The sequence below is a fragment of the Pollachius pollachius genome, assembly GCF_949987615.1.
Source record: "Pollachius pollachius genome assembly, chromosome: 18".
NCBI lineage: Eukaryota > Metazoa > Chordata > Actinopteri > Gadiformes > Gadidae > Pollachius > Pollachius pollachius.
In genome coordinates this window covers 8,504,576-8,532,555 of record NC_136951.1, presented here as the reverse complement: position 1 = coordinate 8,532,555, position 27,980 = coordinate 8,504,576, and the positions used below count along the sequence as shown (strand labels likewise).

The 27,980-nt window shown below is 45.6% G+C and overlaps 1 protein-coding gene across 5 annotated transcripts; it reads right to left on the bottom strand.

Moving 5' to 3' along the window:
- Nucleotides 1–3: 3 nt before the first annotated feature.
- On the bottom strand, nt 4–26,528 carry add1 (adducin 1 (alpha)). Of its 5 annotated transcripts, none has more exons than XM_079755635.1 (17): nt 26,391–26,528; nt 18,139–18,344; nt 17,171–17,333; nt 16,662–16,813; nt 16,255–16,335; nt 15,824–15,973; nt 15,139–15,282; nt 14,796–14,894; nt 14,216–14,389; nt 13,771–14,016; nt 10,203–10,298; nt 9,826–9,918; nt 6,958–7,114; nt 6,238–6,651; nt 5,370–5,462; nt 4,401–4,434; nt 2,142–2,239 (listed from the first exon to the last, which is right to left on the bottom strand). In XM_079755635.1, coding segments are annotated over exons 2-17 (2,289 nt in total). In that variant the 5' UTR covers nt 18,331–18,344; nt 26,391–26,528; the 3' UTR covers nt 2,142–2,238. The 5 variants fall into 5 exon arrangements, with proteins under 5 accessions (XP_079611759.1, XP_079611760.1, XP_079611763.1 ...); XM_079755636.1 differs by lacking the exon at nt 2,142–2,239 and adding an exon at nt 2,908–2,923; XM_079755633.1 differs by lacking the exon at nt 4,401–4,434 and having other exon boundaries at nt 4–2,239.
- Nucleotides 26,529–27,980: the final 1,452 nt, after the last annotated feature.

Sequence of the window (27,980 nt, the reverse complement as noted above, 5' to 3'; positions counted from 1 at the left end):
ATTTTCACAGTAGTGTGTTTATTCAAGGATGAAAAAGCAACAGTACCATGAAGAATCATTGATTGCAAGTCTATAGATGCAGGATAACACATAAAAATGGAAAATGGGTCAGACAGTAAATACAATTCATCATAAATGTGTGTGAATCAAAAGAAAAATTGAATAGTGGATAGAACAAAATGCTTCATCACAAGTATTTTAGTATCATGTATAATGAGCTCAGTAATGCAAAAAGTACAAAACAATAGTGGAGGGTCGCGAGAGTTTACGGTCATGTAAGGGAGTACAGCAATATGCAGGTTAATGCCATGCAGTCCTTATATGGGCCTAGCCTTCCTCCGCTTGCATGACACATTGTAAATACACCATAGTAGTTTTTTTTTATATAACAAAAGCAAGGATGTATCAGGCCTCTACACTGTCAACCTTCAATATCCCATTTGGTACCTAATGTTGTTCAAAGGAAAAAAAAAGGAAGAAACATTTCATAGCCATGACTCGTCAATTCCCCTGGGCAGAGTTTGTTGATATTTCATCTCTTGTCTCAGAGTGGTTAATCTGGCAAGCCCAAAACAAACTTATTGTGTTCCCATCATCGATTATACATTACAGAGTAAATACTTTTTTTTTTTTCACAGGAAAGTGTCTGCACAGAAGCTTTCAGGACGTAAAACTCTCTCTAAGTGATACCCCAAACATCGCCTATTCTTATAGATTGCAACATTCGAATAGTGACTGAGACATGAGAAGAAGTGGTTTATAAAGAAAGACCGGTTCACAGTGCTTTCACAGACGTAATGCAGGTCTACGAGAGCTCAAAATAACATCAAATATGAGATACCATTCATTCAGCATTAGACATTTGTGTGTAGACTCTGCTTTTCATTGTATTTAGAAGAAGACAGCACCCATGTCGAAAGCAAGCCGGTTAAAAAGGTAAAAGCAACCGAAAAAAGTGAACAAACCAGGTTTTTTTTTACCACATTCCTTCATATTGAACAGCACATAAGGCGATACTGTTAAAAATATTATCCTTAACATTAGCTGTATAGCGGTCACCCTTCGAGATTTGCATCAAGCGCCTAGCAACGCAAGTTAAAGCTCATATAGTTATCATACAGCGAAGCATACTGCTCTATCAATTTGAAAAACATCTTCATAGGTTGGTTTAAAAAAATTGGTGGGAAGCTGTTGGTGGACATTTAGTCATGGATTTAGGTTATGAATGGGTTATTGCAATAGAAGATAGAAATCAGATTTTATTTTGCCTATGGATTAAGCATATGATCTTCTCAACACAAGATGGCCGACTTTGTTGCTTGTATCTTGTATCAAGTGGGTTTAGGAATTGTAGTTTTCCACTTTGGAACCAGTAAGAGGAAACAGGCTTTCAGGCTATTCTTTTTGCATTTTTCATACTCAGAAGACTCAAATGTCCTTTGTTACAATCCCAGCTCATATCAGTAAAAACAGAGCAATATGTTAAAGGCAGGACAATAAAAGCCTGAACTCAACATGTTCACACACATCCAGTGTGTGAGCATGTGGAGTTACACGTGCACAAAAATAAAATGCCTAGGCAAAAACAAAATTAGTGATTACATCACTCTGACCTAAGAAGCCACTAAGAGTTCCAAACATTTCTAAAGCCGCCCAACCTGTTGCTTTATGCTGTATAAAAAATTGGCACACTCTAACAAGGAGACGCAGGTTAATAAGCCAATGATGAATCTAATATCAAAACATTGAAAATAACGGACTCCAAGTGTTTGTGAGTGGCTTTTTTCGCAGTGGGTGAAATGGCAGAGGACGAAAAATATTATATTTATATATATAAAATAAAAGAGACGTAAGCCAGACTCCCCCCCCTCCCAAGACAGACCTATCGCTCTCCTCCTCTAGGCCTCCGCCTTCTTTTTGTTCTTCTTCAGGAAGGACGGAGTGCGGAACTTCTTCTTCTTTTTGGAGGGAGATTTGCTGGGGGACTCTTCCCCGTCCTCCTCGCCGGGCTCCTCCCCTTCCACCGCCGCCACAACATCCGTCACTACCGCATCCGTCGCCGCCGCCTCCTCCTCCGGCGCAGCCACCGTTTCCGTGGCAACCGGGGCGGGGGCGGAGTCTTCGGCTTCCGGGAGTGCGGGGGTGGCGTCGGAGGGGTCGTCCGGGGTCAGGTCGGGCAGGGTCTGTCGGAGGGTGGCGCCGTCGCTCTCGTCCTTGGAGGTGGGATCCGGGAGGGACTCTGTGATTGGTGGGAAGGAAGTCGAGGGGAGGGGCTAGTCAGTGGGTGATAGAGTTGACATGTCTGCGGGATGGGCCTTCACCTTGACTGCTGCGATTATTATTATTGACCCCAGGAAATAACGTAGCCACATTGATACAACATTGCCAGACAATTAACACACTAGATGCCCAAAAAAGAATTGGCACCCGTCAATAATTAAAGAAGATAAAACATTTTGACAAGCTATGAACAGGCAAATTTCAAAATTATTACAATGTACCAACAAACTTATTAAAAGAAAACCTTTTTTTTTTACCTTCAAAAAGCTAGGAAAAAGATAAAATATAACTCTTGTAGGATAGATGTTTCACAAACATTCAACTAACCTACGCTAAGCATTCACAGGAATCCAATGCTCAGGGATGACAAAAAAGCGAACGCTAACTTCATAAACATACACCGGAATCTCCTGAGAGCCATTAAATCATTTCCTCCGGGATCAATAAACTCATCTGTATCTTTCAGAAGGATAAGATTGCCATCATTTCTCAAATGCCTTCTTCCCCAACAACCACTCCGTCTTATAAAAGAAAAGGCCACAAAACCTCCTTAAGTGTAATCACATGTTCACTCCAACTCTTATTTTACCTTCATTTATACAGGCAAATCTTAAGGAGTGCGGTTCTCGTGTTCATTTGCACCCTGTGTAAGAAAGAATAAATACAAGTGTCTAGAAAGATCCAGAAGAACCACAGCAGCAGCAGCAGTAGCGACCTCGATATAAAGACAAGCACAGGTGGATCTGCCTCACAGCCGCATGTTAACCTTAGGTCAGGACTTGTATAATAAGCCAGCCAGTCTCACAGTCACACAATTTCAGTTTGTTTACCGGAAGCACAGCTATCAAATTTATCTCAGACGTTGAATAATTACAACAATATGCCACGCTCGCGATCGTGCTCTATAGAAACACTTGACATTCAATAAATAACAACTCGGGGACAGTAATAAGCGCTGTGACAATGCCATCATTCAACAGGTCCAACAGGGACACCGAACCAAATGTGGCTGCGTTTTAATCAACCACAAACACGACACGCAGTCCGCTGCCCCAAGCCTTATGAAAAGCACACACTATGTGCACTCAATAGCGCCAAACAATTATAGCCACTTAGAGCACAGGCATGCTAACGGACTCAAAATGTCAAACACATCGACAAACACAGAGCACTATCCCTTTGTTTTTAAAAGGACACAATGAAGGCATATAATAAACACCACACAGCCAGGCTTTATGGCTGGTATATCGGAGAGCCATGTTATCAGCAGCAGGAACCAAAGCTAAAAAAACAAGGACTATTAGAAATGCCGCACTGCCTGTAAAGCCCACACTCCAACACTTTGTTTTACCTGGTGAAAGACTCATCTGTAAAGAGAGCACACAGAAAACCCAACAACATTTCTGAAAAGGACCCATACATTACCTGTTGTTTCATGACTGATAACATATAGGGTAAGGTGGTTGGTTGTTTGTGTTAGGATAGGTGGTGAGACAGTGGTTGAATGCAGGGTAGGAAGGTTAGCGAACACAGAGTAAAAAGAGGTTGGATTTATATGCTGAGGGGGGGGTTTGTTTCACCTGGCTATCTCCACTTCCCTGAACACCACAGAAGAAGAAGAAACTGTGGTCATTCTTGACATCACTACCAACACATATCACAATACAATGTTATGTCTTTCTTAGAACGAATATGTATTAAGTCAAGTATGTGACTGTTAATTGTCTGCGTCAATAAAAGTTGCCAAACATACCTAACAGCCAATAAACGATACAATAACATTGGACTTTTGTGTTCACAATTACTTCTAACGTTGTGTTTTGGTCCTTCTACTGATCACTCCAGGGAGAAGGGAGGTGCTTGTGAAACAAACCCCGCCTCAACAACAATAACCGAGGAACGGGTTCTGGTGTCGTCAGAGAGACTGCCCCCGGGGGATTGGCGGCGGTAAGGCGTCAACGCAGCCAATCGGGGGTTAGTAAGAACACAGTCATGCAGTTAGGGTTGGTAGTGGAGGCAGGGGGGCGAGGTCAGTACTGAGGCATGGACGTGATAGGTGAGTAGTTGTGGGAGGAAGGGGCGGGGCTAACAGGAGACAGATGGGGATTGGACGTACTTACTATGGTAACAGGTACTCTTTTGCTTTTCCATCTCCTGAGTGAGCACGCAGCCACAAAGAAGGAAAAAAACAAGCACAAGTAGAAACAAATGTCTATGCAGATCAAACCACAGGCACTGCGTTAAGTAAAAAAAAGGGGAAATGATAAAAAAGAAAAGAATGGAGAGATTCCATTCCTCGGGGAGAGAGCCCGGAAGATGGAGAATGGAAGTGAAAGGGGAAAGGAGATCCTACATCGAAAGGCATGTGTTATAATATTGTTCATATTAGATTACACCCCGTGGGTCCTAAATCCTAGATCCTTCCCTCTCTCCCCACTCGTTATATCTAGCTCGCTGTGCTGTGTGATATAAGTTCAAACTAGACTAGTGTTTACATGAACCTTATAACCTTACACATGAGTCATGGCTCATTTCCAAGAAGATTACGTTTAATAACAAAGAATATCTATTTATTTGATATTATCTCTGAGGCCGACCAGCCTTAATGTTAACAAGGCAGATGGCGCTAAGTTAAGGTGTAATCCAATGGTAATAAGGACCAAGAGGGAACTGAGGGTTAATGTTAAGTATCAAGTAAAGTTGCTCTAATATAGATCCCTTACCTATGTGCGCGTCGTCTTCGCTTATTTCTTAGTGCTCTACCTAATTACGGTTTTGCATGAATATCATCCAAAACCCACGACGCCACACAACTATCCTCTTGGTCGGTTATTACAACAACCACACAAAACGTCACCTCTCAAAGAGTTGTTTGGTTAAAACATAAAAAACACAACACAAACGCATCGGAACCCCCCCCGACACACGCTGAGACGGACCCCGAGACCACCCCACGCTCCGCCTGCGTTGTTCCTGTTGTCCACTGCACACTCACAGGCACAACAACCCAAGCCAAACCTCCAGGCAGCTGGGGGGGAGGGGCACAGGCAGGGCCATGGCAGCCAGGGTGATCAGAGTGGGCCACGTACCTTCTTCCTCGACTCGGACCGGGGTGCTGGGTGGGGTGCAGGTGGGGTCCGGCTGCTTGGCCTCCTCCTCTTCCTCAGCGGGGTGCTCTTCGTCTGATGGGGAAGACGGAAAATAAACGATCAAACACACATTAACAACATTCATGACGGATCAACATGAGGATGAATTATAAGGGCTTCCAAACATTTCCGTAAACCCGCCGTAAGCGGGGGGGGGGGGGGGGGGGGAAAGGATGCACACAGGGAAGGAATTCTTTGACTTTAAAGAAAGTAAAGCCAAAGCAGAACACCCACAACCGACATTCTTTGTGTCAATCGGCCTGCAACATTATTAAAAACAGGCTTTTAATAACGTCACAAAACCAACAAAGCACTAGCCAGACCCAAAAGCACACCGTTTCAAGACTGGAAGGAAAAAATGTAAGAAAACCTTTGCTTGTGTCTTGACATGAGTTCCCCTTGTTGTTGTTGATGGTGTAACACCTTTGTTGTGACACAAACTTGTCCTAAGTTCATCGATCTTGTAGGCCTTCCATGCATCATAAATCTCCATATGACCCAATGCATTGTGACCGTCAGTCGAAACAATAAAACCAAGCAAAGACTTCAGGGAGGATTCAAGACAGCATGACGGTGCGCAGGGTCACCGCCTCACGCACTATCAAACACCACACCATCAAACACCACAGACCAGCCCCCCATTAAACCAGCACCACACACCCGACTTGAGGAGGGCCCTGGCTCCCAGCAGAGGGGGGAATGAGTTGAATGAGGAGCTTGGGAAGGCGGGACGGAAGAGGGAAAGGAGGGTCTGGTTGCTCTAGCAGCAGAAGAGCCTCCCCGCGGTGGCTCTGTCTCTCTGCTGTACCTGGACCCTGGCCGGCCTCAGCGTCAGCCCCCTCTTTCTCCTCCTTCTCCAGACCGGGCACCTCCTTGCTCAACGCTCGGAGGACCGCGCAGTGGAACTCCATCTGGGGGGACTCTGGGACCTCCTCGTCGCCCGGGTCGGCGGTCTCGTCGCCGCGGTTACCGCAGGACGGGGGGTCCGGCTCGACGGGGGTGCGCGCAGAGTTGGAGGAGGAGGGGGTGAGCGGAGTCGCTGCGGGCGTGGCAGGCAGCGCGGCGCTCTCTGATTGTGTGGACGATGACGAGGAAGAAGAAGAAGATGATGGTGTACTGACAGACAGTTGGAGGGTCGAGGAGGTTCCTTCTTTTGTCTGTTGGGAGTGTGCGCCGTCACATGCGGTCGACTCCGACTTCGGTTGGTCACCTTTCCCGGGCACTGAGGTGTGTGTGTGTGTGTGTGTGTGTGTGTGTGTGTGTGTGTGTGTAAAATAGTAAAGAAAATACTGGGGGTCATTGGGTAACCTTTATCTAGGAATGGCTTTATTCGCAACCCGTCACATACTAGCGCCTTCGAAAATATGAATTACAGCAGATGGAACAAAAGACGAAATGATCATCAGAAACAAATAGTAAAATGATAAGGGTGATTCTGTCAAGCGTGATTATGACATATCAAAGTGCACCCCGATCCATCACATAGGATGGCTGACTGCGGATTGCTCGTCCCCTTGTGCTCCATTACCTTCGGGGCCTTTCTGCTTGAGCTCCACCTCCTTGCGGTAGGCGTCCAGCTCCTGGTCCGTGAGCCGGTTGAAGGGGTTGGGCCCCTGCTTGTTGATGACGACCCTTGGCTGGTACTCCTTCTCGATGATGGCTTTGGAGGCCGTCACCAGCTCCCCCTGCAGGCCAAGAGGAGGCATGACAAAAACAAAGAGCACCAAAGGTGTAACCTGTTAAGGATTTGAAAGATTGTGAAAAGATATTTCTTACATTCTGTAAATCTGTACCGTTTTGCTTTCAGTAGTTTTTCTTTAATCAAAATAATTTGTTATGATCGGTATGTTTTAATTTGTATGATCAAGTATCATGGCATAACAGAATTACCTTAGACATACATTTACGTACATGGTATGTGAAAGAACATCCAAAATCACCACAATTTAACTTGGTTGGGTTAGATAAGAGCAAGGAATATGATTAGTCAATGCCAACCATGCTGTTTCAGGAAAATGTTACGTATTTAGAATAAAGAAAGACAAAAAAAAAATACATTATGAACAGGAAAACCATCTCACATAATCCCACCAACAGTTTCCACTTTAAAAATAATAAAAACAAATGATAAGTAGTCCCTGAATCTCAAATCCATTCTTTGCAAATCCTTCAAACCAGGAGGCTATGCTAGGGGTATATCTCACCCGATCCTGAGGTCATTTAATATAATGATCCTGCCTTGTGTCACCAGATCTCCAGTTAGTGTCTGGATCTGGGGGAACGTAATTCCAGTCACAGTGCGTCGCTCTTCCCAATGGTTCCCAGATCTACGGTGGCGTTTAGGTGCTGATTATAATCGATGTGAGATGCAGATTCCAACGGGTGCTATAGAAGTACCTTTCTAAAAGACTTAGCAGGACTATAGGAGCCGCTGGAGCCGTCAAGGCCATCGATAGTTTCCGTACAGTCGGACCGACGTGCGTCCTGCAATGTAAGCCCAGTGGGGGGGAGACCCATCGCTCAGACGCCCACACAATCACAGGTCCTCAGGCCGGCACAAACACATGCACCAGTGTTAGTAGGGTGGATACCCACGCAAACGCTTACACACATATACAACAGATGTCCACACTCACACATATCGACACGTGCGTACACAAACAATTATACGTATGACCGCGTGCAGACACACAGACACACACACATCCAGGTATATCAACGCACACACATCCAGGTATGTCAACGCACGCGCACACACACACACACACACACACACACACACACTTTTGCAAGGAGCTAATGATCAATGAAAGGTGCGGAAGCAAAAGACTATAATCATGCATTGTTAGTTTAATATCTTGTAGTTGCAGTAGTTTGGTTCACACCAACTTTCTCATCATGCAATGTGCATGTTAAGGCCCTAGAGCTTTAAAGTCCCCCCTGATGCATTTTAAAAGGTGTATGATGTTCAGGCCACAGTCCATCTGTTGCGCATGTATCATTAATGAATGGTGTATGAATGTGTGTCGAACACACCACCAAATAGAGGTACAGCATGCAAACCGCACTCCATTGAAAATGCCTTCCAGGTATATAGACAAACTCTGTTTGTCAATTACACGGTTTCCCAAGCAAAAGGATAAATCAAATGAGAATCATAGTATAAAATTAAATAATAAGCAGCCATAAAGTAACCGGGGAAAGATGTAGGGATCCTGAACTTGACGGCTAGCATGACAGCTAGCATGACGGCTAGCATTACAGCTAGCATGACGGCTAGCATGACGTCACATCGTGCTACTCACCTGCCAGAGAGACACTTTCTGCGGTCAGAGAATAAGGTCAGTTACACCCCTTGCTCTAGGGAGCAACACAGAACACTTTTGTCTGCTGAGCTTTAAGTCTTCCACTCTTTATGTTTCTCCGAATGATATTGAATAGATGATTGTGTACTGGTGAACAGCATTGGTATCAGTCCTCAGTTCAAGCCCTCACTCTACTGACTAGAGTATACTATCCATTCAAGCAGTGTGTTATAGGATGTACTGCATATAATGATAGATATTGTATTCAACAAAGAAACTAATTCAATTGTAGAATCAGTTTGCTGTCAAAACAAAAATAAAAAAGCAAACTAAAAAGCTTTTCTGAATTCTTGTTTATGTCCAAGACGAAAAACAAACAGACACTCAAAGCAAAACCTCAACGTATTGTACCACACTGCAATACATAGTGTTGGGGCGGGACAAAGCATACTCTTACAATCTGTATGGTTGGTCATGGCGGTGGGGCGGGACCTAGCATACTGGCAAAGTCTGTATGGTCGCTTATGTAGTGGGGCGGGACCTAGCATACTATAACAGTCTGTTTGGTTGGTCATGGTGGTGGGGCGGGACTAAGCGTACTCTAACGTCTGTATGGTCATAAATGATAGTAGGGCGGGACCTAGCGAACTCTAACAGTCTGTATGGTCGGTTATGGTGGTGGGGCGGGACCTAGCGTACTCTAACGTCTGTATGGTCATAAATGATAGTAGGGCGGGACCTAGCGTACGATAACAGTCTGTATGGTCGGTTATGGTGGTGGGGCGGGACCTAGCGTACGATAGTCTGTATGGTTGGTCATGGTGGTGGGGCGGGACCTAGCGTACGATAACAGTCTGTATGGTCGGTTATGGTGGTGGGGCGGGACCTAGCGTACTATAACAGTCTGTATGGTCCGTTATGGTGGTGGGGCGGGACCTAGCGTACTCTATCGTCTGTATGGTCGGTTATGGTGGTGGGGCGGGACCTAGCGTACGATAACAGTCTGTATGGTCGGTTATGGTGTTGGGGCGGGACCTAGCGTACGATAACAGTCTGTATGGTTTGGAGTGGAGACAGGGGGTTAGACTGACCTGGGTGAAGGTGCGCTCGGTCACCGAGCCGGCACACAGGACCTGGGACTGGGGCCCGGCGGTCTTGATGTCCTGCAGGTTCTGCTCTCGAATCTGGGGCACACACAGAGGATGGAGCGGAGAGGATTAATGGAGGAATTTGGGGAACCCTGACGTAACATTAGGAAACCTTTCTTTTTTTTGTAGAATGAGGAATCAACACACAGTATCCCAAAATAAGTTATCATTTGGACAAAATTTTAAAAGTGATGATAATGATAAGACATGTTGAACTGAACATATACAAGGCGATTATAATAAGAAGAATTATTAGTTATAGTAGTGCTTTAATTGATCATAATGCTTTAGCATTGTTGTACGTCAGGGGGCGGGTCTACCTTGTTCCTCATCTCCAGGACGTCCTTTGGGTTGGTGTTCATGGGGATGAACTGATTGGCTACCGCCGCCTGGCGCTGCCCCTCCTCCTTTGTCCACTGTGGGATCGAGACGCAGTTAAAACAAGGGTCGAGCCAACGGAAAAAAGACCCAATATAAACAATAACACACGTAAAGACAAAACTACTACACAGGCAAGAACAATACAATAAGAATCATGCTTGATCAAACTGAAATCAGAGAAGGTGACCATAAAATAACTGAATGGTAAGATGGCCTCTGTCCAGTGTACCAATGATGATGCGCTGACACTGAATTCAAACTCCAGATAAATAACCATCTAAGATGATGATGACATCTACAACGCATCACAACAACAACAAAACAAAAGTCCTATTTTAAGGAGAGAGGTCCGTCAATATCGTCTCATGACAAGTTTGAGTTATGATTACAAGACGTATGCCATTTGTCAAACACAGAGTATCACTTTGCCCGTAGGTCATGTTGCTTAGGCCCCCAGGACGAACATAACCATAACTCCACTCCACTGCGTTGCCGACAACCGTTCTTCCCTCATGTTCATCATCATCATCACCATTGATATACTTTAAGATTGTTTAATAAGAGTAATCAATCGGCACACTGTAGGACCAACTGAAAAGATGGAAACGGATGCAAACTTGGTGGAGGGGGTGAGGAATAGGGGAGGAGGGGTGAGGGCCGCCGTGTGAGGAGGATGGCCGATGGAAGATGGGAGGCGGGCTTACGGAGCGGGATTGGTCAGTGACGGGGGGGGGGGGCTTGGCAGTGAGCTGGCATCACCAAAGTCATTACCATACAGACGACGAGGACAACACAGATACTGAGCGAGAGCGGGAGAGAGAGAGAGGGAGGGAGCGAGATTGAAAGAGAGCAAAAGAGAGGGAGAGAGAGAGAGAGAGAGCGAGAGAGAGAAACGACAGAGGCCCCACCCGCTCCGCCAAAGACAACAACATAAAAATGTATTCTATAGTCATCGTTGACCTCCACACATTGTGGACAACCCTACACCTTCTACAGATAAACAGACTTGTGTATAGCCGTGAAAAAGCCTCACACATTTGATTGCATTACCAAAAACACTGAAAGAGAATAAACTATTCACGCTGACTGGGACTTTTTTCCTAAGGTGGTAATGCTCAGCATGGGACTGGGATTGGACTGGAAAATAAAATCACTACCAATTTCTAGGACCAATGTAATTGAATGAGCAGCTGTGATAGCAAAACAAAACAAGAATGCTGTGCTTCCATGCAGATATTTCCAGACATATTTTAGATGAATCAAGATATACGCCTTAAAGAAACTGTAAATAAGCGTATGGATTCATTCCTTTAGACTTGAAGCTGAGCTGTAAAAGAGCCAAACTAGGAGCTAGATGAGGAGAATTTGAATGACTTGTTTGTAGAGCTTGGAGGAAGGGGGAGGGAGGGAGGGAGGAGGAGAGGGTTCGAGTGAGTATGGGGGGTGAACATAAGACGCTTAATACTCACTGAGTAAGAGCCTCACATCACAACACAACACTTCCTACTATCCCAACAAGAAAGGTCAAAAGGTCAACGTCATTTGCCTGGCTTCAGATAGATCCACACGTGCGACTGGATGATATGTCATATCTCGAGGAGGGGGGGGGGGGGGGGAATCATAGACAATTTAAAACTGGAAATTAAATGAAGCAAACCGAAATGTACGGTACAGGAGAGGTTGCGGGGGGTTATTTTGGGGGATGGCAGTGGGGGAGGTTTGCTCTAGGGCGCGAGTTAGAGAGCTGCAGGGACCCCTATGTAGAGGCCATGGCTTAACACCGGCTGCTCCTATTGGCTGCTGCTGTACAATGCACAGCATGTCCAACGTGTGTCATGTGTTAGGTGCAATTATGCACAATTTGAGGGACAATAACTTAATTCAGGAATCGTAATTTCCAACATAAAATACGGTCAGGTCAAAAGGTGCAGTGTGTAGAATGGATTGGCACCCAGTGAACTGTTGTGCTTTTGTTACCCTAGAATGAGCCCTTTAAATTAATTAGGGGGCGGATCTTGTTCCACAGAGCGTCACTTTTCTTCAGTAGCCCAGAATTAACAGCCCTAGAGAGAATGTGTTTATAAAGATGTGTTTTGGGCAGAGCTGTAGGAAGGCAGGCGGTCAGTATTCCCATTGCTAGGAAAAGTTTGTTGACTGATTTGATTGAGCTCGGTTGTTGTTTAAAAACAGTATAATGAGCGATTTTGTCTATGAAATGTGCTTCAAACTGTTGCGTTAATGTGTAAGTGTCAGAGAAGTTGAGCCGTCTCTCAGACTACCTGAGATAGCAAGGGAAGGTGAGCCTGCTCCGTCCTTTCACCAAAATATCCTGTGTGCTTAGAGGATTCAATGATAATGGAGCTTTAATCCGAGTTTAAAACCATGTAGTGAATGGAAGTTTGCAGATTAGGGGGATGTGATGATTAAGTGGGTGTGGGTTCTTTAATACATCCATGTTTTAGAGAGGTTTGTTTTTCGAGGTTGATTCCCTGTTCAATAACTAAAAGTACCTCTGCCATTTCCTACAACATCTACAGTGTCAATGGTGACAAAGACAACCAATCGTGATGGGTTCAACTGATTTATTCCTTAGTTAGCTGCTACTACATTCTACACACTGAACGTTTAAGACGGAGGGAGGTTTTCTTAATTACCCTAGATTCACTTGCATACACTACTTTTAAGGTTTTTTCTCACTGTATAAACTTCTTTACAAAACGGCGACATTAAGATGCGTAGACAAAAGACATTGACATGTACGACTATCAGTGACTAAAAGTGGTGGGGGGGAAGGGAGGGGGTCTTGCATACATGCAACAATAACACGGCTGACGTCTGGTGACGTCCGCCTGCACAGTGACGGGCCCGGGCCACGCCTCCAGCGGTTAGCGCCTTTGGGGGAAAACTACAACACCCACAATGCATATCACTGCATCTCATGCAACATCAAGAGCATGCGCCGGGGGGGGGGCAACTGGAGTGGCATCTTGAAGCTTTAGGAGGGGAGAGCAATTTATCTAATCTATTAATCTATCCTGCTATGTATATCCAATATATAGGAGACTAGAGAGGCTAAATATATCACTATGACTGCTTAGTTGGAAATAAAGATCTTCAAATGTAAACAAAGTCGCAAAGACTCTAAATGATGTCCAAAAATACTTCAGACAGTGCAGTGTCCGTGTGGAACCGAATTAGCAGCCACGCTACCCTAACATTCTCCGAGAGTCTCAGAATGCCACCCCCAACGCGACCCGTGCATATACACCGCACCGAGGGAGCGGTGCGGATATACACACACACACACACACACACACACACACACACACACACACACGTACGCAAATGCACACATCTATGTCAACCAAGAGCACTCTACAATAGGATCGGAACAGTAAAGGTTGAGGCACAGACCAAGCAGTTGGTAATACAGCTTGGCACGCAGACACCGGAGGAGAGCGACTGCAGCAACGGTTTGACGTGATCGTGTGTTATGTTCGTCCACACCTTAGCCTTCGCCTTGGGGCTGCCGGCGCTGTCGGCCCCTTCCTCGCTCAGCGGGGGGGCGGCGGACCGCTGGCCGCGCTGGAAGCTGTGCTTCAGCGGGGAGCGCGTGCCTGAGTCACTGTCCTCCCCGTAGGAGTAGGAGCCCGCGTGGGGGTGGGCGTGGGGAGGCAGCTCGGGGGCATCGCTGTACTTTTTGCCCTTGCCCTGCAGGGCGGGGCAGCGGTAGGGGTAGCCGGTCCGGTAGCCCTGGGGACCGAGAGGACACACACAGAGGGGACACGTCGTAGGGCTCGTCAAACGGGTCGGGGTCCATCAGAACAAGTCTGGCGTGCTGGTCGCCTCGAGGTGAGGCTGTCGAAAAGGGGCACGCTACCACGGTCGGACCCGAACCAAATGTGGTGTGGGCGGACCCCTGGGGACGGTGTTAGGTTTGTTTGGTTCCTACCAGGTTGTCCAGCATCCTCATGAGGGCCTCAAACTCCTGCTCCCCGACCTGCCACTTGGGGTGCGTGGAGGTCCCGTCGCCCGGCGTCTCGGGGACGCGCGGCCGCTGCTTGTACTTCCCCGGGTCCAGCATCACCAGATTGTCTGGACCCCCAGCGCTGGCCAGGGTCCGCACCTGGAGGGAGAGAGAGAGAGAGACACGAACACATGGGGGAGGGAGAGAGTGAGATACAAGGAGGGACAGTGAGAGAGAGCAGAGATAGAGAGACAGACAGATGGGGTGAGAGAGAGAGACATACACAAACACCCACACACACAGTGGGAGAGAGAGAAAGAGAAATACAATGAGAGAAAGAGAGGCAAAGAGAGAGAAAAACACAGACGGGCAGGGAGATAGACATACACACAGAGACAAACAGACAAGGAAAAAACATAGAAAGATAAAAGGCGACAACGTAAGTAAACACGATGTCAGTCTGTTCTGTACAGCAATCCCAAAACACACACACACAGCTTTTAGATCAGGCAGAACAAGCGTGCGTGCCCTGAAAAGAATAGAGGAGGGGTGTGGCCGTGTTTACCTGGATCTCACAGGCGGTGATCAGGTTGTGGATGTAGTAGAAGGCCTCTTCCACCGTCTCCCCTACGGCCACCAGGCCATGGTTTCTCAGGATCAGCACCTGAACAGGGACACAGAGAGTTTGTGTGGTTGGTGATTGAAAATGATTGATTTATACTGTTCAATAACTGTATTAGAAGACGGCAACAGAAGTTTTGTGCTGTTACGACACAAGCCTTCACACGCACACACACCCGCTCATGCGCACACCTCAAACCTACACTCACTCAAACACGCATACACACACACAGACCTCATCATCACACACACACACACACACACCATCCATCCCCCCTCCCCATTACCTTGCTGGTGGGCCCCAGGTTCTTCTGGATGAGGACGCTCTCCTCCTGGTCCACCAGGATGCCGTGGTAGTCGTGGTAGGCCACCTGGCCCAGGGACAGGGCCTCCGGGGAGATGGGCAGCAGGCCGCACTTCATGGCCGACACCTGTGGACGCCAGGTGAGCCCCAGTGAGCGCTCTGGGACCGGGCCCATCCACGCCACTACATCGCTTTTGTTTACATTCCTGGGAGGGGGCGTTGATGCATAATGCTCTGAAGGCCCGGTTATGGTTCCACGTTGACGCACCCCAATGATCACGCAGGCGCTTTGCCGCAGTCGTGATCCGTTTTGGTTCTGCGTCGGGTTTTAGTGAGCGGACCGACCACAGCCCTTGCTGCTGCGCCGCCTTGACGCAAGGTTACAATTTTTGGGGAGGCGCACGTCAGACCCTTGCAGGTGAACGCAAGGAGGGTCCGCAAGGACATAATGGGTCAGTAAACCCCTTGCGTCGCGTCGACGTGGAACCATAACTTAGCCTTTAGAAAGAATTGGCCCAACTAAGTGATTTGACTCTATTGGTAACAAACGTCTTAGGGAAGCCAGGAGAGAGGGTGACACTGGTTTGATGCCCCAGACTGGCGTTGTCCTTAAACCCACTACCAGCACAGCGGGTGGGGGGCCGCGCCGCGCCCAGTGTGCTCCTTACCGCGGCGCCCGCTGAGCTGTGGATGTGCACGATGCACTTGATGTCGGGCCTGGAGGAGTAGATGGCGGAGTGCAGCGTGAAGCCGGCCTGGTTGACCCCCAGGTTGGTGCTCCCCCGGTCCACGATCTCCCCCTGCACGTTCACCTTCACCTGGGACACGGCGACGGGGGGAGGTTAGGGGGCTCCCCTCCAGACACAGGCCAGAGCGCAGGGCGTGTTCTCGCCAGGGAGAGGTGAGCGAGAGAGTGAGCGTGTTTGTGTGTGTGTGTGTGTGTGTGTGTGTTTTGAATGCACGTGTAGCGATGTGATGTGTGGTTCGTGACGCATTGCAATTTTTTCAAGATTGCGAATTGAAAATGTTAGGTCAAGAGGAGTGAAATGTACCATCTACAAAAATGACTATTTTTGAAGTATTGTAAAAAGATTCTTACCAGACTGGAAGCAGTGACTTCACTGTACAGAAGCCCAAAGGGGACAATCAGAAAGTTGTCCTGGTCCGAGTTGACCCTGACCTAAAAAGATCAAGAAAGATTAGATGAGGTATTTGGTGGACGATCATGCAGTGTAGCCTTTTTGTTGGAGGGCAAAAAACTCTTCAACCACAGCGTTCAACAACCTCCCCTGGGATTAATAAAAAAATCTAGGCATCTAGGTGATCTAGATTTCGAAGATCACCTAGAAGATCTAGGTAACCTTCAAATGTCTCCCTTTCATAAGTCAATTACACACTGCGCGCTAGACCAAGCACTTCAAAATGAACCAAAAACGTAAATCCCTGCAGACTGTGTCAGTCTGTCGTCTGTGTGAGGCCTTGCCGACGAGGACCGGTCTGACTCACGGTGAGGTGGTTGTAGATGAGCTGGGACCAGTTGAACAGGTCTGTGAGCCGGTAGAAGGCGGCCAGCTTGCAGCGCAGCAGCTTCTCGCCCTTGTCGTAGGAGATTGAGTCAGAGCCCCGCAGGTCGTTCACCGGGGTCACCATGCCCAGGCCTGACAGGAGGAGGAGGAGGAGAGAGGAATATGAGAGGAGAGGGTGAACAAACATAGGAGCAGATCATTATGCATCGGGTCTCCCACTCGTACGTTAGAACATGCATCACGTAGGATGTTCTCAAGGTTATAACACACAAAACAACATTGCTACACAGGTCTATTTTTGTTTCACTTTGACACCCTCTGTCAAACAAACACTAGTCAACGCTCTTGTACATCATAAACATCAAAAAGCCAGTCCCTTGTATGGAACACACGTTAGTCAACATTTCAACATGCATATACATTAATAATCGCCATGAAGAGAAACCCCATACAGCCCTTGAGGCCGATCGGGGGTGGGGGGGGACTCACTCATGTTAAGCGCGGCCATGCCTCCCTGGGGTGCCGCAGGGTACATGGAGGGCATGCTGGTGGTCATGAAGTCGGCGATCTGCTGCAGAGCCAGCAGGCTGGTGGGGGTCTTGCCCGTCTTCATCTGGTCCTGGATCATGGTCTCCAGCTCATCGCAGAACGCCTGCAGACGGATCAAAACGTAGTCAGGCGTCGGTGCAAGAGCGGCGAAGAGGAACGCACACGAGAGGAAGCCAACTGCCGTGCGGTCGCGGTTCGAGTGTCGTCCCCTCCTCTACACACGCCTACACTTGGCTATCCTTGGCTCAGCTGCCTCTTCCACTCCATGTTAGTTTTTTTAAGGGCAGGTCACATGACACATCACGTGGGCGGGGAACAGAGAGAGAAGACACAGGACTAGTTCTAGCAGATAGCTGAAGGGTTAACTATTGGCTGACGGCTGATACTGTAATGTGTTACGCAGATCTGGACACACCACTGGTAACCTTGCTACTTACATAATCCCACATTGATCCTATTTTCAAAAGCCACATTCCAATAGTCGTTCTTTGCCTATGTTCATTTGATAGAAACAGTGGACAACTAACTGCATATACCTAAAAATATCATCGCCTAAATGCTCAGCTGTCCATTGAGCAAGAACCCTCTGGCTCCTTCTAGTGGACAAACATGTTGAGAAGATCATTTTCCTATTTACAGCAGTAACACAAACAAGGGTAAAGGGACCTGTTTATCTCGTCATATCCAATTCATTATTAAATAAGTTTTGTGACTAAATATTGTTATCCTTTCTCATGATTGACCCTTATGTACAAAAATGTTGTGACACAACTTCATGGAGGAGCACGTGCGTATGCTTGTTCGTGTGCTTATGCGTGTGTGTGTGCTTATGCGTGTGCTCGTGTGTGTGTGTGTGTGTGTGTGTGTGTGCTTATGCGTGTGCTCGTGCGTGTGCGTGTCCCACCCACCGGACTCTGCAGGATCATGGAGACCCTCTTGCGCTGCTCCATCATGTTGAAGTCCTGCCGCAGGTCGGGGGCCATGTTCCTCTCCCGCTGGTACTCGGGGCTGCTCTCGTCCACCCGGTCGAAGTAGCGCTCCTTGTGGGCGGCCGTGGGTGGGGGGGCCGTCACCACCCCTGCGCCTGAATCGCCGTTCATCCTGGACTCACCTCCTGCGGGGGGGAGGGGGAGGGGGGTTCAAGTTTTGAAAAAGCCGTGCTGCACGCTTTTCGAAAAATGGCTGAATTGAAATGCTGAAATTCTTTAGGGACACCGGCCCGTTTATCTTCAACGGCAAGCCCAGTCTAGATTTGAAGCGGAACTCGGGGTACAACATCATATTAGATTGATATGAATCATATCATTTTATTACACGGCTCTTCTCAATGCCGTGGAACGCTCCGTTCACTTGCATGGGCCCTTCACAACTTCCGGCGGTGAATTATATTTGATAATTCACCGTTGCTAAGTATAATTGACCGCTGTCAAGGAATACAAAGGATGTTTTGCCTCTAATGACGTCTTTGGTAACTTTCCGCAGGTAGTCCGGTAACTTGTCAACCCCAGCGTTTTCGGTTGCTAAGCGACGTTAACGGCAGTCTATTTCTCTGCTGATCAACACTACGAATGTTGGTTACAAATAAATTGCAAAAAGACAGTGTAGTAGCCGTGTAATAAGCGGGATAATGTATAGAACGTCAAAAAGAAACAAGCTTTTGTTTTGCCTTCCAAGTTTTCCATCAGAAAACAATTCAGTTGAATGCTTATATTTTATATTCTATGTCATTTGGTGGACACTTTGTGATGAATAAGGCACCAATCTCCTCATCTATTTAAGTGGAGGAATTTGGATGAAAGCCAACAAAAGTGTAATACCATGAGTGCATGCAAAGGGTGCCCCACTGCCCCAGTGTGACTCCAACCAGGGCAGTGTTAACCTATGCTCAACCAGTTGAGCAACACAGGCCAGTTTCTAAAAAAAATAATTGGACATAGAAGGAAGTAGATAGAAGTACAAGTGCATGACCTGCTCTGCATACACATCCTTGAACGTCAGCCGCCTACTCTCCAACGGTTCAGATGTTAAATAGCTGCATCTGATTCTACACAGTGGTAACATCAACATCATATTTTACATATGCTTAGCTTGTCTGCTTGTGCTATTCTACACTGTTGAACACTAGCAGCTAGGACTTTGTATTGATGTGCGTGTGAGTGAGTGAGTGAGTGAGTGAGTGAGTGAGTGAGTGAGTGAGTCATAATAAGATAAAAGAAAGTAAGAAATGGAGAACAATAGGGAAATGATTAGAAACTAATGCAAAGGGAAGCATCTATAATCAATCTCGTATGATCATTGATTCATTCCATTAACCAGCCCTACTCTACTGTACCCGTACACCATGTCACCTAATGGTACCACTCAATCAGGCTTCTCAGAGGCAAGGCGTGTCCGGAAGACAGGAAGTGGTCAGCGGGGATGAGAGGCCCCTGGGAGCCCGAGCCCTGAGCTGTCTGATGGACAGTGAGAGAGGCTTCCTCAAGGTAACACAGTAGATACTGTAGAAGTGCATGTTGAGTGAGCTAGACAACACCCCTCCCCGACCTCGACTCTACTTCCTGTCCTGCCACTCTCAGGACAGAGGGATTGGTATTGATGTCCTGTTCCCCCCTCTGTCGATTTCCTGTGGCTCAAACCCCTCCAGAAGGGGGGAAATCACAAAGTCCGCACCCGACAGCGGAGGCCCGGGCGAGGTGGAAAGGGACACTGAGACACCGCCTGTGTTTTCCTCACAGGAAACAGGATGACATTTTGGATACAAACCCAGGTTTATGGGTGATCCCAGTTAGTATCATGTTCACGCCAGGACTGCCTGAAACAAGAAGCCAACAGCCCAATTTTGTGGACTCTAAATTGCCGTGATCGGAGTGTCAGTCACCATTATTCAGACAATGGACTACAGTGTGTAGATAGACCATTAGTTAAAAAATAGCTAAAACTGTCCCCTCCGCTTCCATGACAACTGAGAGTCAAACTCATAAGCATGTGACCGCGAACACAACACAAATCGTCCTCTCAGTGCATACTTTGATAGAGCTTTTAATACTTTGTATGATGTTATTGGATGATAATGCAAGTTAATTTCAGGATTTCTCAATTCAATCAAATCTAGTTCTCTCTTAAGCTAAATCCAAAAAAATAAAATCGACACCTTTGGTACTGCCAAATAGTTTTAGTCATGGATAACGGTAAACGTGTTCATACTGCAACAAGGACCATCTTAACTCCCCGATTTGTCTTGACACCTTCATAACGTAACCAACGTTATTGATAATTTTACACTAGAAATGGGCTCCGATCCCAAACGTGGGCACCAGCTCACGTTTTCCTCGATTGAAGAAATTCCAGATTGTTGCCATGGAAGTCGAAACACCAAGGAACACTTCCATCTTAGAAACCACACAGGGGCCCTCTTCATCCACAATAAATCCACTTTGATTCGGCTCACTGGCATCTTCCCTCTGTCGCTTTCTTTGAAACATCGCGTTATAAATTGGGATAAAGTATAGGCAGTGAAAAACGACTAGAGGAGACGGCTGTACTGTGCTTTCCCTCCAACAATTCTGGTGTGAACTGCCCCAGACCGCTGTCCAGGGCTTGTCCTCAACCAGATCTGGTGTTGAAGAGCCCCCATGTTTTGTTCCAGCCAACTGGGTCATTAGTTAGGCTTCAATGCATCTACAGAGATGGACCTTAGTACGGTTGCCAAACGTGCTCATTAATAAACCAACCCTCAACCCTGTACTCCGTTATGAATAAGATATTGTTTTACTTTTCACAGAATAACTTTTTCCAAGACGTTTTCCTGCGGGCACAAGACAGGATAATGCAATTACCAGAATGAAGTCAGCTTTTTGCCACTAGGCAGGATCCACAAATAAGGAGATTTTAATGTTTCGTCAACGATTCTTATTCTGTCTGCCTGACTCTGCACTTACAGACATTGTGTCTGGAGCGTTACTTTTAGTTTAGCAAGTATGAGTGACTTAGAGCCTCAAATCCAAGCTTCTTCCCAGCAGATACATACATTGAATGGAGGATGTACTTTAATTAAACAAAATTTACCTTCACCATTAAGTGTGAACTGTGCGATAACCCTTACTGTTAGTAATTTGATAACGTTAGATAACATGTTTGTTCATAAATATGCTTTAGTTATCATGAAGTTCAAATCATCAAACATTTACAATTTATATATTTCCAACCATAGATTACAATTTTATAGCAGAAAATGTCATACAACTTTTGGAGATCTTGCCTAAACATTGAACACAGGAGCATTAGACAAGCCTTATAGTTGGCATTTGCAAGAGCATAGGTTACCAACAATATGTCCACATCCTAACATTAGACAATTACAGCAGGTTGCAGAGCTATGGGGTAACATGATATGGGGTAATAGGATAGGAAGCTATGCTTATTGAAAACCACATACTGTCATATTTAAAATACATTGTTGACGAGCAACGTGTTAAAATGTGGAGGAAGATAGGATCGCTCCGATCACTATGGAAACTAAACTCATTACCATGGAAACTGGAGACGGTCTTCAGCCATGACTGTTATGTAAGCACAGCTGATCATATAGCTCAAGCCAGTCTGTGTGGAAACATGCACTTTTTAAAAACAGCAAATCACCACACATGTAGTTAGACATGTCCTACACACGTCCTGATCATTTACAGATAGGAGAAAATGTCATATGTAATGTTATAATCTTGACCTTATAATCAATATTGTGGCCATATGCTTTATCCAATTATAGATAATATAATGCACATGCATTGGTCCAACCATTATAGAATAGTGCAGCAATTACACTGAAGATAAAATATGTCTGATTTGCCCACGACAAGAAGTAATTATTGAACTAGCATGACTTGTGCATGGAAATAAAGGAAGAGTTTGCAGCCCATTTGCCTGTGCCAAAACATCCCAATTCATGACATTCGCTCTAGTACAAAAGGGTCATCTGGAGGGAGAACTGAATATTTAAACATAGTGGATGTTGATGGCCACTCAAAGTGGAACCATGAACCAGGATAAACAAGTACCTATGTTAGTAGTATGTTTACTTTGAAATGCCGTGCTGCTGATCTAGATCGGTTCGACTGATTATCAGCTCTGCCCAGGTTTCCCTCTCCCCACATGACGTGCAGAACGGCAAGCCAAACTCCAGGCTTCAAAATGTCCCTACGGAGAACCAATGGATGACATCATCGACGCAGCACCCACACCCATGTTTTGATAAAGTCTGCGATCCAACTGATGTTCTGAGACAAGACCGACCTTGAGGAACATCAACAACCTATATATTCGGTTCTCTGGCCAGATGTAAGCATTACGTCAGGGCAGATAACATCCATTTCCTTCTAACCCCAGCTTGGGAACAACACTAATGGCCCTGTGGCGCAGCCCAGGATTGACAAAGGACACAAGGAAATAAAATAAATCTATAATCCTATTTCACCATCCTATACAACCAGGCAGTTCCGTCAAGTTCCGTCTTTTCTAACCCCAGCTTGGGAACAACACTAATGGCCCTGTGGCGCAGCCCAGGTTTGACAAAGGACACAAGGAAATAAAATAAATCTATAATCCTATTTCACTATCCTATACAACCAGGCAGTTCCGTCAAGTAGACAGTAACATATACAGAAAGTACGACATTGAATAGGGCCAAAAGGTCACCAGGCCTGGACCATAAGCAAGCAGAAAAAACACGCTTCATTGCACTTTCCTATGTTCAACACAGAAAAAAAACAAAATATCCAACAGCTGTTTCATGCGACAAGTTTAGTCATGCAGAAGGCTTAGCAAAAGTAAATATGCAAATACTGTAGATGCAGAAGTGTTGTTTTTTTGCTATTGCTCCTTGGCGGCTATAATAATGCCTCAGATTCATACAGTAATTAAAAGAGAGTTGGGGAACAAGGTGTTCACCGAATGGACAATATCCAATATGCAAGTTTGTGACTTATTTTTCATTTTTTTGTTGTTTTCATTTGTGATGATGTTTGGTCATTGGTAAAGGCAGGCATCTTGCTCAAAGATGGCTACATGTAGTGTGCAAAGATTGGGGTTCGAAAACAAAACAATTCAACTGGGAGTAGAACCCTTCACAAAAATCACGTTAGCTTTCTTAAACATCGTAGTAAGGGCAAATATATGTATAGATAAGCTAAGCAGCAACACCAAACTATGGGTGTTGGAGGAAATCTGTACATTAAGATATTATGTGGATGTATGGAGGTACAGTCTGCTTTTCTCTTTCTTTCTCAGTTTTGCTTTCGAATGGAATTTCCTTGATGCCTCTGGAGACTGACGCCGTGATTAAAATGGTTGTCTCAACAACAGTGTGCTCTCATGAAAATATGTACAGACAAAAAAAGAAAATCCTCAATAATCGATTTATCTTGCTCCAAAAATATGCCAGTCTAGCAGACACCCATGGAAGCACCACAAAAAGCCTTTAAAAACCAAAACAGTACAGCATTCCGACTTTTCTATGAGGCCATGGGTCACTGTCTCTATGGGTTTAATGACGCCTTCGGTTATTCAAGGGACGGCCAATCCAGCGAGGGTCTTTATATCTCACAGCTGGACGCATTGGATGTCATTTCAGGGCAGGAGTATCCCACAAGCAGCCTGCTGTTTATTGTGAGTGTGTGCATGTAGGAGTGTGTCGCGTGCGTTTAATAGCCAACCCACCGTGTTGACCAAGTGACGGAGGGGAAAGGAATGCATCTAGTGGCCTTTTAGCCTCCAACGATGTGCAGCAGGGTGCTCGTTATCTGTGTGTCTGTGTTTCCCCGGTGCAAAGTGAAGAAGCCTGTACATCGTCTACAGAAACAATAGATCATATTGCTGAGAATGTAATATCACTGCAGTTTCCAATTACTTTAATTTATTAAATAAAGCCTGTTCTTATGAAGAATACCACCTCCAACCCTGGATTGTAAACTAAAGACTTAACTAAAGAGGGTTAGGAATCAATGGAGGTAAAGAAGAAGAAAAGGGATCACAATGTAGAGTATGTAATAAGTAGTAGCGTTTGGGTTATGACACAGCATACTCATACACAAGCTTCTATTTGAAACAGAGTGGACTGCACATTTAGAGTGGTTAAGATCAATATGGAGCCGCACCGCAAGAGGAAGACCATAGGAAGGCCCTGATGGTCACTGTGTGTGCGGGCCGTCTCTGGGAAGGGAAGGGAAGGGAGGGGATGGCAGGGAAGTGGCCTCCTCTTGTCTTTATATCGGCTGATAGCTCTCTCCATCGATCTAGCTCTCTGCATGTGTGTGGCCAGCACAGATCAATCATCTTTCATATTTCCCAATGCAACTGTTCTCTCCCAGCCCAGTGATTGACCAATAGAGTTTTATCTTTCGTACCATACTTGTCCATTACAATAATTCCCACCACATTTTTCCTTTGGTCAGCAGAAATGCTTCATGAAATCCATTCAACTATTGTTTAATCCTCATTTAAATGGCAAAACAAGACACAAAAGACAAAACAAACCTTGGTGTATCCATAACACAGCCACTACTCAAATGTTTCTCAGAAAATATAATCTCATGGATTGATTATGTTGAGCAAAGCAACAAGAAGGGTTTGGTCCTTGCTTTAACAATTATTTGAACAACAGTGTCTTCGAAGGCTTGTCTATTTGCCCATTCCTAAAGAGGCGAGATCATCAGCAAAACAACATGGTGTTTTCTTATCTTTTCGCTGCAGATTTCAGCAACGACAAGTATGATCTAATACAACAAGGGAATAACTGTTTTAGCTCCTCCTGAGCTAATGTGCTGCGGCAGAGGAGAGGTCAAAGATTGTGGCTGATGCTGTTTGCATGCAGGGAGGGTGGTAGTGTAGAGTAATATAGGCCTGGTGCCAGTGAACCAAAGGCAGTTGAAATAAGGAACACATTTCCATCTGCACTGCAGTCAAGGGAGTGGACGAAGGGTCCACTAACCCCCCCCCCCCCACCCCCATACAGTGTGTGTGTAAGTCAGGGGGTTATGGACTCCCGCCAAACAACCCCCACGCCCAATAGGACAGGAAGTTACCTTCCCATACAAAAACACAGATAGACGGACCGACTCGTATATTGGTGGCTAGGATTGTAGTCAAACTATGCTAATCCTCGGATAGCGAAGGGGGAGGGGCTTTACGATTGCATTTACAGGAGATGTACATTAGTCAGAGGACTTAACAGTTTACAGTCCATGTAATACACACTATGGCCTAAAGTGACGCACCAAATGGCCAAGAGGAACGACGATAACCAATGACCACCTATGATGACATTTTTTTGGAAACATTCCAAGGGTTTCATTATAGTGACTTCTTAATCTGTCGGGCAACAAAGCGAGTGATCAATCCACACTAGCCAATAGGAAAGCCTAGAGGTAATAGGGGGCTTTTGCAATAACGTTCAAAGCTAGCGTTAAAGTCTTCCATTTGCTACAACAAGCAAGACATGGGCCTACTATATATATATATATATATATATATATATCTTCAGACATAGCGATGAGTCAGCGTCATCGATATTGACGTTCTCCTATTTTAACTATTTAAAGCACGACGAGCGATCACCAGCTGAGTGTAACCACAACTAACCGATCGACCCCACCATCCATGATCCAGTCCTATGACCAGGAGCTCAACCACCGAGGTCCACAGCGACCACATCCTAGGCTGACTTTAGAGGTAAACGATAACTAGACCGTTATTGAAGCGTTAGTTAACGCTTATATTACTGCATTAACTAAGGTTAGTTAACGTACCCTCAGTGTTACCGGGAACACAAGGACACAGACACCAGCTTGAAAGCAAAAGTACCATAGAAAGAACACACACACACACACACACACACACACACACACACACACACACACACACACACACACACACACACACACACACACACACACACACACACACACACACACACACACACACACGCCCCTCTGCAGACTCCATGGATCGCAGAGCCCCGTTAGCATTAGCAACGTAGCTAGCGAGCTTGCTATCCGGAGCAACCACAAAGAAAACAGACCGTAATAACTCATCACCTCGTTATTACATTCGCACTACTGCATGTACTGTTCGTCATATTGTGCACTGCATTGTTGAATTCAATACGTACCCACTTGTCGCTGGAACAATACAATAAAAACAATGCTCCGCGAAGAGGCCAGGCGATTTCACTATTTTATCCCCTACTGATAATAAGGGGCATCCTCGCCTCTACTCGCACCGCCCATCCACTGTCTGCCTACTTGGGTGCGGCAAAAAATGAATGCTACGCCTCGCCATTGGCTGAGAAGATTACAACACAGGGCAGTTACGACGAACCCGATTGGTAGTCAGGATTTAAGCCCGCCTACAACCATATATTGGTGCAGGGTATATGTTGTCCTTAAGTCGACAATTATGAAGTCTGCATAGAAATGACTAGAAAACATTAGTTTGCAGTATTTAAGTGTATTTATATACATCCAATGTTTGTGTGCAACGCTGTACTCGGTTGTTGCCCTGAAGAGTTGTTGCTGAGATTTAAATGGAGTTGACCATCTGGTCTCTGTCACAACCATGAGTGTCAGTCTTGCCGATAGTATTATACACTGTATGGGTCTGGCGCCCACAGTGTTCAGTAGTGGCAAGGTATTAGACAAAGCTGGTATGAAGACTTAAAAGGCTTCTTCTAAATTGACTGTCTTTGCAGTGGTCCATTCTCCTTACAATTAAGAAGAAGAAAAGTTGAGTTAAGTTTTATTTGCATCGAAATATTTGAATGTATTAAGCAATAATCAATCGAAAGAAAAGTAGGCAAAAAATAAGCAAATACAAATATAGTTTTCGTTGGAACTGCGCCACCAAATATTCATTTCAAACAAAACACAAAACAAAGCTTCGTTATCCCAGGTTGACCGCCAGAGGTCACTGCTTATCTACTACATACCTAAGGTTTACGCCTGAGTCATTGCTGCTTTATAATATTAGGTTATTGTGGTAAGTGTTCTCCCAATCTTATTGCAAATCATTGTAGTTCAGGCTTATACTGGGAACTTGTTACATTTTTTAGTCTATTGAATATGAGGAAAACATGAAGCTACGATAGATACTGAAAGCCTGGATACCCAGTGTTATTGTCCATCACAATAAAAAGGATTTAGATCATCATTGTTCATTGTTTATGTGTGTCAAACAGACATACTGTGACATTTTCTCAATGCCATAGGCTTTTCTGCAGCTGCATCTTCTCAAAGCATGGTTGAGCACATCATATGTACTAGAAAGGTATCATAGGGCTGTATGTATTTTTGTATTTTAATGATGTAAGCCATATACAGTACATACATATGTTTGCTGTGGGCCCATAGATCACTGAATAATCTACACAGTAGGGGAATCGGTTCTCTACACCAACAGAGAGATTTGTTCACATTGTACTTGACATGTACAATGACAGCCCTTCATTATTAATTCATTAGTGCATAGCGTACTTACAACTGAACATACAATTGTCAATACTGCACATGGAATGGAAGTGGTCGACAGCACAAATGAACACGTTAGTATCACATAGGATGTGTATATTGTGTGGGTTTATGTTGTATTGTTGTCTGGATGATCGGATTTCCCCCCTTGAGGGAGTCAAAAAAATGTTATCTCATCTTACCTTATCTGATGTCTCAACCACCATTGGCCCTTTCAGGGTCTGGTAGCGATTGTA